The 12074-nt window shown below is 40.4% G+C and overlaps 1 protein-coding gene across 2 annotated transcripts in view; it reads left to right on the top strand.

Annotated features, from left to right (window-relative positions):
- The window catches only part of exd3 (exonuclease 3'-5' domain containing 3), a 58931-nt gene that overhangs the window by 17243 nt on the left and 29614 nt on the right, over window positions 1-12074 (top strand). For both annotated transcript variants that reach the window (XM_057321298.1, XM_057321297.1), the window contains 9 exons: window positions 908-1074; window positions 1155-1305; window positions 1410-1608; window positions 1712-1821; window positions 2065-2242; window positions 4007-4170; window positions 4260-4463; window positions 6250-6303; window positions 6410-6541. In XM_057321298.1, coding sequence (XP_057177281.1) covers window positions 908-1074; window positions 1155-1305; window positions 1410-1608; window positions 1712-1821; window positions 2065-2242; window positions 4007-4170; window positions 4260-4463; window positions 6250-6303; window positions 6410-6541 — 1359 coding nt within the window. The remainder of the gene's footprint in view (window positions 1-907; window positions 1075-1154; window positions 1306-1409; window positions 1609-1711; window positions 1822-2064; window positions 2243-4006; window positions 4171-4259; window positions 4464-6249; window positions 6304-6409; window positions 6542-12074) is intronic.

Genomic DNA, 12074 nt, shown 5'->3' with positions numbered 1-12074 from the left:
CAGAAAAAAAAAGATACACGTTGTTCATGCTTAAGGCTTAAACCCTACCCCTAAATACCAAAGTTTGGCATACAACTTGTTTGGCAACCATCCGCAACTTCCAAGCAACGCCCCTAGCAGGGAGGCAAACTCATCGTGGTGAAAAAAGGTGACAATGATGCGAGACCTCCAATGCATTTAGAAATCTGGCATTGCATTGTGGCGTCTATGAACGCTTGTAGACTAGCACATACTGTAGCGCAGCTAATGTGTAGATAGATCGACAGAGCAAAACATTAAGAAGCAGTTTACCGCCAACTCCGTGCACTTATTAGCACATTTAACATTACAGGGAGTGACGGGTGATGTGACAGACAACTAGTTGTCCAGTACAATTCCTTTTACACATCAGAGCGTCTCCGTAAATGCAGGGATAGCAGTTGTCAAGGTGTTTTAACGCACTTACCCCATATTATGTTTCTTGGGTCTGCTCCATTTCTTTCAAGGCAAACAAACCAGCGCACCTTTACCTGTTGCTTAGTGACAGTTGTGTTGAAGTAAGTCAGAAATGCACAGGTGCTGCGCAATTCGACCACAACTTATATTGATTCATGAGTTGAGTATGTGCGCTCATTCTGCACAGCATTCAAAACAAAACCCACAAATTGGCTAGTGATTTGACATCATTACCACAACATCTGCACATGATTCTCATAATTTCATTCACTGTGACCCCGTCCAAAGACTCACAGACACCCCTCATTTTCAAAAACTCATCGGATCTAGACGAATCACAATAATGACCCATTTTGGATCCAAAACGGCGAATTTCGCCAAAAGGTGGCAAGTTAGCGTCCCTGCCCTAGTACCGTTCCCTCGAATAAAATTGTGTTGATTTTGAATTGAATGTGGGTGTGTTTGATCTTAGGCAATGGTTGAAGGTCACACAGAGCTGCAGGTTCAGTTGTTGCAGCTGTTGGTTAAACATTGCAGCCTCCAGACCGCTGCCCAGTGGTCCGCGCATTACGCCATACCCAGAAACAGGCTTCCCATCGGGGTGTGGGACAAGATTCAAAGCCTCTCCCCCAAGCAGCTGTAAGTATTAAATTGAATGCTTCGTACACTGATATACAGTGACCCTCACTCTCACAAATATTTGTGTATTTCTGTCACAGAGAAATTAATTCTGTGAGCGCCCCATCTGAGTCCTGGATGCCCCCTCATTCTGATCAGCAAAAATACTACCAGTTCCCCCTGGCCAGAGAAAACATCCACTTTGTAAAGACATTAGATGAACTTGAGCGGTGCAAAGAGGCGGTCTTAAAGGTAAACATGACCTGTGTTTGAATTATAAATACCTCAAGTCATTTGGTCAAAATCTTTTTTATTTTAAGTTCAAGTAACGTTTTTTCCTGCTTATTCCTCTTCAGGATGGCTTTGTGGTGGGAGTGGACATGGAATGGAGAGCTTGTTTTGGCACCATACCCTCTCAGCATGTGGCTCTGATCCAGCTGGCCATGCAGGGACATGTGTTTCTGTTGGACCTGTGTGCTCATGACATCAGTCAGCATAGTGCCACAGTGGGCTTTATCAGAGCGCTGCTTTTACACAAGAACATCCTCAAACTGGGTGAGCAGCCCTAAGGGTCTTTTTCTATTTGTAGATTTGCATATAAAATAAAATAAAATGGTGTTTTGCTAATTTGCTAGCATGTTTATATTTTTGTGTGTAGGTTATGGGATGTGTGGAGACTTGAGAAGTCTGGTCAGCACGTGGCCTGAGCTAAAGGAGGAACCTTTAAAGATTGAGGGAGTTCTGGATCTTCTCCACATCCATCAGGAGGTGCTGCCAATAAATGTCCAACAACAGCTAAACACATGTAGCATAGCTAATGGTCCTATCTGTTTAGCTTACAGAAAATATAATATGCCCTCTGCAATGCATTCTGCTTTTGTTTGACAAAACGTGATGTTTTGGAGTGAGAATATTCACTGAGGCTTAACTTGCACTGTCATCAGGTTAAAGTTTCAATAATACACCGTGCTGTTATCGGTTAATATTGTTTTATGATGGCTAACTCCTCAGCTTCAGCGCTGTTGGTTGGGCCGCAGAGGGCGTCGCTCAGTGGAGGTGAGTGAGGGTCCGGCAGAGAAGGGTCTGAGTCTGCTGGTGCAGCAGGTGCTGGGAAAACCATTGAATAAAATGGAACAGCTTTCCAACTGGGAACGTCGACCACTCCGGACCAGCCAACTCCGTTATGCAGGTGATCACAATTAATTCGGAGGTGGCACTTGGACTGGGCTTATGTTCAGAAAGATTTTTTCCTAACTTGTCTTTGCTTTTTTTACGCTTGTTGAAAAATGTTTCATGCATCATTATTTTTGTCTCTTAAAGGGGCGATGAATTAAGACCACAATTTTAACCCGAGCTTTTGTTGTATAAGAGGGAATCATATTCAAGCGAACATCCAGTAAGTGTCAGAAATGAAAGCGCCCTTGTTACTAAAATTAACAACTGTTATTGACACCAGGCTCAGCGAACGCCAGGTCCTGGAATGCACCTATCTATGATAGATAGGGTGAACACCGCCTCCACAGAAAAATATCAACGACTACTTCTCTAGCCCCGCCCACTGGTTCACGAATGACTTTAGCCAAACATAGTACACACTCCCCTATTTGTGATGATTGACAAACTGTTAACCATAGCGACATATAATTTTCTTTTGTCTAAAAATTTGTTTTGTCCGTCAGTTTAAACTAAACTGCTGATATGCTGTGTTTATGCTAGGAAGGCTACATCACACAGCGCTCTTTTGCTGTGTTGCCATGTTTGTTATTATAAGCGCTTTTATGCTTGTTATATGGTCTTGGATCAAAAAGCCTCGGCATTTAGGTCTTAATAAATGGTCTGTTGCAGATTTTAAGATTTTTTTTGTTTTTATAAAATATATAAACAATCTGCATTTTAAGGTTTGTTTTTGTCTTGTCTTTATTTGCATATTTTTTCTGTGAAGATCTGGCAACCCTGTCACTTTAGCGAAGGACTCTCAAGAGCGGCTAGCCCCGTGTCATATGCGCAACAGTGAGGACTTCTTTCACTGTTATTTTTATTTAGAGCGACCAAGCAAAAAACATGCAACATTGTGCAGCGCCTGGTTGTGGAAGAACACAGTCGCTTCCTTTGGATTCTGATATTAGGAATGCGTGGTTGAAGTTTATTTTTAAGTACGTTCCTGCTCACGTGGGTGAAACATTGAGCATTTGTTCGCGTCATTTCACCATGGATTCCTTTGTGAACAAGGTGCTGGATTTGCGGAGAGACTAAAATTAAAAAGCTGTGCAGTCAATATTGGATCCGACAGGAATGGCGCAGCAATATTATACGAGTAAAACATATTTCTACTATGCGTCACTATTGCTTTGTTAGAGATTGCTTGATATGTCCTGATAATGTGTAACCTAATGTTATGTGTCTAACCAAATTCACAGAAGGCTCCAACTAAGTTTACTACGCAAACTGCTGTCCAATCATAGTAGTGGGCGTTTACTTCCAAGTCTTCAATGCGGCCCGCCCATTAAAACCTGGGTAGAAAATAGCCTATTACTTATTGATTTTGATGTTTTCGAATGTAAAAACCACACGAACGTCATAAGTAGACCTCAGACAACAGTATAAAATAATAAAAACAGCCAGTTCAGGACACTTTTAAGTCAGTTTAGGGCCAAACTATAGCCATAAATTATCGTATCATTGCAATTACACACTGTAGCCTATTATGCCACAAGTGGAGGCATCATTCCAACGTCTTACAAACCTTTGCTAAGACACTGTGCTATTAAAAAAATTACATACAACTTTAAGAGGACTGCAGCAGGTCAGGCTGTACAAAGCCGAATGGAGAAAAAAATATATAATTTAGATTGACTGAATTATTCATTGAAATATGATGCTCTTAATTTGATTAAAATCGGTTGTTTAAATTATTTAATCGCCTTTAACATTCTCTGTCTGTCTGTCTCTTTAGCCACTGATGCATACTGTCTACTGGACGTCTACCTTACCCTCTCAAAGGACCCGAAAGGCTATGGATTACAAGAGGACCTCCGCACCATCCCCTCCATCCAAACGTCCAAGAGTCGTAAAGAAAAGAAACCCAAAGACAAGAGCAATAAAGCTAAGAGAAGAGAGGTATGTCTGCCTGCCTATTCACCTCTGATTAGAAAAATATCAAATTTAATCTTCATAAATGATGTTGAAGTGTTTTGTCCAATCATCAGGCTCGGCAAAAGGAGAATGAGCCTCACTTTGTGGAGGATGAAGGCTTCAAGGTGAATTCAGAATACCAGGGGCCCACCATTACCCCACAGGAGCTACGGGTGGTCTGCGATAACATGCTACAGGGTCTGGGCCGTTACCTGCGCTGTCTGGGGGTGGACGTTAAGATGCTGGAAAACACAGATGATCATAAAGTAGCAGCAGAGGTGATAAAACTAGACACTTGCTGCTTATGTCAGTGAGCCCCATCAGGGATACGCAAAATATTTACATTAGATGAGACTTAGAGATAGTCCTCAGGTGATTCAGATCATATTTAAAAGGAATTGTTGGCTATGAATCTCTGTGGACCTCCAAGACATGTAGCGTCCCCCAAAGCTCGGTTCTAAGGCCTCCACCAATTGGATGAATGTCAAATTTTTTCTGTGTTTAAGTGCTATAATTGGGTCCCCGGTGCATCTAGCAACCCAGAAAACGTGAAAAACAAGATCTCAGTAACTTTGTTTTGGTAAGCCTTTCTCTGCAAGCATGTGAGAAATCGAGCCGTTCAGATTTCGCTCCTGATGTGACGTAGACGCAGGCTCTTATTATAATATTACCGCCCCTTAATCTACAAAATTCCACCCACGGCGCTGCCGCCATTGTTGTTTTCACAAGCGACAGCGGTGTACGTGACGCCATGGCTAAAGTTCGTGGACAACATGCAATGTAGTCGCTGCACAGAGTCCTAACCTCGGAAGAGACAGGAGTGGATTTATTTTATTTTTAGTGGAAATCCCTCAGAAACCATAAGTAAAAACCTGCTTGTTTGCGCGAATCACTTCAAGCCGGAGTGCTTTATCAACCTGGGACAGTACAAGCAGGATTAGCTTCAAAGTTGTTCCTCAAGAGGGATCGAGACCAACTGAATGAGACAAAGCTGCCGATTTAAGTAATATTTATCAACACTCTGAATTGACGTACATGTACCGTGTATATACAGTATAGGAGGATAACGTTAGCATATGATAGCGAAGGGGGCTAAGCCAGTCACGGGCTAAATAGAACATTCAAAGCCAGTATTAAACTTACTCTATATTTATATGTTATTTGGCAAATGGGCACTTGGAGTTTAGCTGTATGTATGTTAATACATTATGTGCGTTAATATGTTCAGCTGCGGTTTTGCTAGTGAACAGGGGTGAACACTGCGCTTAGTTTCGATTTAAACATCTCAAATCATTCGTCCGGAGACTAAGAAATCTGTCACAGCAAACTCACGTTGTGCATGTATGCTTGCATAAAATCCACAGAATGCGCACCTGCAGATCTCAGCGGAATTACATGGATTTTAGCTCTTGTCATTGACAAGTTATAACGTTACACACACAACGTGAGAGCATAACTAGTATGCTGTGACAGACTTTTCAGCCTAAGGACGAATGATTTGAGACGTTTAAAACGAAACTACGCACAGTGTTCGTTTTATGGTATGTTTCCTGAACTAACCGCAGAGGAGTTCAGGAAACATAATTTAGCTAAACCATTGCCATGGCAGTACTACACATGTTGTGTTGACACGCCGGACTGAAGGGGGGTGGGGTACGCTGTAACGTATTATCACTTAAAGAGACATGCACCAAAACTGAGCATAGATGTTTTTGACTTTTGTTTACACAGCCATTGAGTGTTTTTAAGCAAAATATGTTCCGGACATTTCATGAAGACCCTAATAAATCATACCAACTTGTTGAAAGTGCTCATTTAATGAGTCCTTTAAGGTTATCATTGCATAGTTAGGCACCTTACCCCTACTTGCTCCCCGGGCGCTGCAGTGATAGCTGCCCACTGCTCCGGGTGTACGTGTGTTCACCACTTGCTGTGCGTGTGTTCACTACTCTCTGGATGGGTTAAATGCAGAGTCACATTTCGGGTATGGGTCACCATACTTGACAAATAATTGAATTATTTTATTATTTATCGTAAATCACTGTGTTTTGTTGCATGTTGCAGATGGCCCGTGCCGATGGTCGTGTCATCCTCACGGCAGGTCAACCCTATCAATCTGTAAGTCTGTGTTGAAGACAGATATACCCAGAGCTAAACAAATCTTTTTATTTATTCTTGTAACGTATGACTAAATGACTAAATGTATAAGTATGTTTTTGTGTAGCTCAGGTCACAGGTTGCAGAGGGCCGCTGTCTGACACTTGACTGCTCAGAAAAAGCACGTGACCAGGCCGTGCGTGTTCTCAGGCACTTCCACGTCTACCTTACCCCTGCGGACATCTTCAGTCGGTGCCAGGTCAGTGCTGTGTCTCTGTAAATAGGTGTATATGTGTTTCTTATGATTTATCATAAGAAACGTATCATGGGCAATTTAATTGTCTGTAATCTTTGTTTAAATCCAAGACACTTATAGCATATAACTATGAGCAATAGTTATATGCTATTAGTTAAGAGTTTAGACCGAATAGAATGTTCAAATGGGTGGATGGGAAACAAGACTGATGGAAAGAGAAAGAACAGTGCAAGAAAGGGCAGGTAGAGAGATGCAAAGAGAGATAACATGAAGAAAAACAAAAGAGAGAAACAGACTAGGGTGTGACACATAGAGAGATGCAGGCTGATAGTTGCCTGGCTCATTCCTACTGTAATACCTGATCTCCATTAAAGCTGCACCTCCGGCTCCATCACAGGTCCACGGCTACTTTATTACCTATATTTAAGAGAATGTGTTTGCAAAATTGAGCATTAAAACATACCTAAAATAATATATTGGCTAAAATAAAGATATTGAGGGTTATAACGTTCTTTTGTGTCGTGGAACAAAAGAGAAGGTTTGGAAGAATGTTTGAAGAATCACATTTTTCCTATACAACAAAAGTATAGCCTTTTTTCTGTTGTCACATTTCCATATGTGAGTTTTCTCAAACATAAGGGTAATGTCAACCCCGTTGGTTCTTTCGTTGGGTCTCGTAACCATATAAAATATTGAAATTTCAAACATGCCAGATTGTAAATAAGACTTGAGAAACAGTGACGAAGATTTTCCTTGAGAAAGATACTTTTGCCTCACAAACGCTTTTGTAAGTCCTCTGAAAACTTTACTGTATGCTTAAACAACGCCATATGGGTTTGAAAGGATAAGTGATGACAAAAAGTTTATTCTTTGGTGAATTATAGCTTTATATAATTACTGTTAAGCCATAAACAGTGCATTATAACAGCTTTCAGTGACTGTGGAGAATTGCACAGCATCATATACAACACACCTCATACCAGTCATAAGAGTTTCTACCACACCTTAATGGGGTCATATGACACTGCTAAAACTAATATTATAGTTTGTTTTAATGTAATGTAATGTGTATACACGATTTAAGGTTCAAAAACGCTGTATTTTCCACATACAGTGCATGTTTGTATCTCCTCTTTGCCCCGCCTCTCTGAAACGCGCAGATTTTTTGCAAAGCTCATGGCTCTGAAAAGCGAGGTGTGCTATGATTGGTCAGTTAACCAGTACGTAGTGATTGGTCGAATACTGCAAGCATGTGACAGAAATGTAACGCCTCTTACCCTATTTGGAACATCAGGTTCCAAAGCAATTGTACTGACTGGTACGCCCACCTTACTTGCGTATACATTTAGGCGGTCTTAGTCAAATCATACCACGAACTGACGTAGATTTGTGGGGGTGTCACTGCGAAAGGAGAACGCTGCCAATAAAGAATGTCAAACAAGCGTCGTTTCAACTAAACAAGGGAGCTGCTCTTCTCCAAATGTGACAATTTAGTGGCCACCCACTTTTCCTGAGTGGGTGGGCACCGGCTCCTGTCCTGCTCTGTTGCATTCCACCATTTGTTGCCCGAGGTCTCAACCACCTCCACGTGTTCACAGTCTCTTGTGCACCTCTGAGCAAAATGTACTGGTGCCGAGCAAGATTCAGTCCCCCACAGAATCCAGTACCACCATTCGGACCCTAGCTCAGACAGCCCGGTTATGTAACTAAAGTGTCTGTTAACGTGAACGAGTCATGGTATTAAAATCCACGATTATTGATATTGTGTTATTAGTATAAATAATGTAGTACCTGTTTATAATTTTGCCCTAAGAGCCACAAAGGTTACAAACTCTCTCCTAAACTCATATTTTGAGTATAATAATACATTAATTAATCAAAAGAGAAAACGCAAAATAAACCGACAGGAAAAAAAAAGATGAATTCGACTGATAGCATCATTTTTTTATTAAAAAAATATTGCAACGTTATTGCACACAATAATATTATCAGAATAATAACCTAGTTTAGAGGTTTACAGAATGAAACGAAAATGGTAATTTTACCTAAACACACACTCATACAAAAACGGAGATAAAAATTATCACATAAAAATCATTTTTGAGCTTTTCCTAAATACATGTAGAAATATTGTTGTATTGATTAAAAGTGAATATGATCTTGTTTTCTTATCTGTATGTTTTCAGATTTCAAATACTGCAATGTTATTTTGACCTGTTTCTCCAGTTTTTATTTTATGCAAATAAATGCAAATAGAAGCGATATTTTTACTTGAAATTTCGGGGGAGAAATATTGTTAGTCGTTCACCGAATGAAACAAAAATGATCATTTTACCTAAGCACATACCTATAGTAAATTTAGAAAAACTGAAAATAATTTTGAAATGGTCTGAACAAACAAACTAAACCATAGACACAACACTAACGTTTATATCAGCACTCTTGAAATGCTGATGAGTCAAATTGGAGTACTGGAACGGACTGTTGTATTTCATGTAATATATCATTTTAAAAACCAAGAATTGATGTATTTGCATGATAAAGACTCCATCAGGCACTGAAAAATGACCCAAAACAATTCCTTTTGAAAAATACGGCATAATGCGCCGGTACAGCGCAGCAGGGGTTTGAAGCTTGGAATCGAAGAGAAATGTTGAAATATGAAGGTGAGGTTGAATGAAGGAATGTGTGATAGCAGGAAGAGGGTGGGGAGGGTTGAAAAGGCAGTTTTCAAGGTGCACCCCAGGGCTGGTATGTGGAAGCCCACCCATGCTAAGTTAACCCTTTTGTTATCTGATTGTAAAGTCCTTTGATTAACAGTGGCTGGCCGACTCGCCCCCCTGGCTCTTTTGAGAGGCATTCCTGAAGCCCCTCTGAGCCCCCTGTGTGGCCCATTGATACTCATTGCCAATCATTAACGTCTCCCCTGCTCGTCCTACCATAATCCTCTCTCTCTCTCTGGCCTTCAATATATCTGTCTCTCTTTTTTCCACACTGCTTCATCAATGCCTTTTCCAGTGAATTCCTCTCTGTCTGCACCAGGTTTAAGCCAGGCTCAGTGTTAAATTGAGTTCAAATCAGTGTCACCGCATTGACTAGACTGCTAAATGGATTAGCGCTTGGATCCAGATGTTTTCTGTCGGGAAGATTGAACCAATTTACAACTGGTATTAACGTCCATTTTGGGCTGTCTGGTCGCATCAGGACAGTGATAGTAAAGGTGTGAATCGGGTCCAAAAAAATTTTTTTATCACTGAAAGTGGGAAAAAAAGTGATTTTTGTTAAAGAAAATATCTTTCTTTTCTGTAAACTTTAAGCATTGGGACTCGGCAGATGTTGTTTATGCTCAAACAGCTATACAACTCACTAACTAAATTTAAGGAAGTGAAATTCCATCAGACCTCTCCTTTAAATGAAGCGCGAATGGAAACTTTTGCACAAGTCTAACATATTGTTCCTGAGAAAACTGAAGAGACCGAAATCTCACAAATTTCTCAGTTTCCATTGCAGTTTCAGAAGAGATCTCGACAATGTCACAAGCTGAGCTCAGATTTGCCAAGTCTGCAATCAAAGTTCAATATTTTTGACGATTTCAATATAAACTCAAATATTTCTTATCAGATTTACCCAAATCTAGATTTCTTATTGCATTCATTTTATACCTGCATATACAGGTGCTGGTCATGTAATTAGAATATCATCAAAAAGTTGATTTATTTCACTAATTCCATTCAAAAAGTGAAACTTGTATATTATATTCATTCATTACACACAGACTGATATATTTCAAATGTTTATTTCTTTTAATTTGATGATTATAACTGACAACTAATGAAAATCCCAAATTCAGTATCTCAGAAAATTAGAATATTACTTAAGACCAATACAAAGAAAGGATTTTTAGAAATCTTGGCCAACTGAAAAGTATGAACATGAAAAGTATGAGCATGTACAGCACTCAATACTTAGTTGGGGCTCCTTTTGCCTGAATTACTGCAGCAATGCGGCGTGGCATGGAGTCGATCAGTCTGTGGCACTGCTCAGGTGTTATGAGAGCCCAGGTTGCTCTGATAGTGGCCTTCAGCTCTTCTGCATTGTTGGGTCTGGCATATCGCATCTTCCTCTTCACAATACCCCATAGATTTTCTATGGGGTTAAGGTCAGGCGAGTTTGCTGGCCAATTAAGAACAGGGATACCATGGTCCTTAAACCAGGTACTGGTAGCTTTGGCACTGTGTGCAGGTGCCAAGTCCTGTTGGAAAATGAAATCTGCATCTCCATAAAGTTGGTCAGCAGCAGGAAGCATGAAGTGCTCTAAAACTTCCTGGTATACGGCTGCGTTGACCTTGGACCTCAGAAAACACAGTGGACCAACACCAGCAGATGACATGGCACCCCAAACCATCACTGACTGTGGAAACTTTACACTGGACCTCAAGCAACGTGGATTCTGTGCCTCTCCTCTCTTCCTCCAGACTCTGGGACCCTGATTTCCAAAGGAAATGCAAAATTTACTTTCATCAGAGAACATAACTTTGGACCACTCAGCAGCAGTCCAGTCCTTTTTGTCTTTAGCCCAGGCGAGACGCTTCTGATGCTGCCTGTTGCTGACCAACTTTATGGAGATGCAGATTTCATTTTCCAACAGGACTTGGCACCTGCACACAGTGCCAAAGCTACCAGTACCTGGTTTAAGGACCATGGTATCCCTGTTCTTAATTGGCCAGCAAACTCGCCTGACCTTAACCCCATAGAAAATCTATGGGGTATTGTGAAGAGGAAGATGCGATATGCCAGACCCAACAATGCAGAAGAGCTGAAGGCCACTATCAGAGCAACCTGGGCTCTCATAACACCTGAGCAGTGCCACAGACTGATCGACTCCATGCCACGCCGCATTGCTGCAGTAATTCAGGCAAAAGGAGCCCCAACTAAGTATTGAGTGCTGTACATGCTCATACTTTTCATGTTCATACTTTTCAGTTGGCCAAGATTTCTAAAAATCCTTTCTTTGTATTGGTCTTAAGTAATATTCTAATTTTCTGAGATACTGAATTTGGGATTTTCATTAGTTGTCAGTTATAATCATCAAATTAAAAGAAATAAACATTTGAAATATATCAGTCTGTGTGTAATGAATGAATATAATATACAAGTTTCACTTTTTGAATGGAATTAGTGAAATAAATCAACTTTTTGATGATATTCTAATTATATGACCAGCACCTGTATATTTTAACAGTTGTTTCATTTGTTTCGGTTTATATTTCTCCTAAACAGTTTTAGACGAAACATCAGAGGCGAAGTTGATACCTAAGTGAAACACAATGGAGATCTACATCACATCTCTTTAGCTAACATTTGCACAGTAAAATTTCCTCTATAAAGAAATAGTTTGCCTGAAAATATTAATTCTTTCATCATTTATTCACCCTCATGTCATTCTTAACCTGTAAGACTTTCTTGCTTCTGCAGAATACAAAAGATATTTTGAAGAAAGTTGGTAACCAAACAACTAGGGGTGCGACGAGATCTC

This window comes from Triplophysa rosa, linkage group LG22, assembly GCF_024868665.1.
Source record: "Triplophysa rosa linkage group LG22, Trosa_1v2, whole genome shotgun sequence".
Classification (NCBI taxonomy): domain Eukaryota; kingdom Metazoa; phylum Chordata; class Actinopteri; order Cypriniformes; family Nemacheilidae; genus Triplophysa; species Triplophysa rosa.
This window is presented reverse-complemented; position numbering and strand designations above follow the sequence as displayed.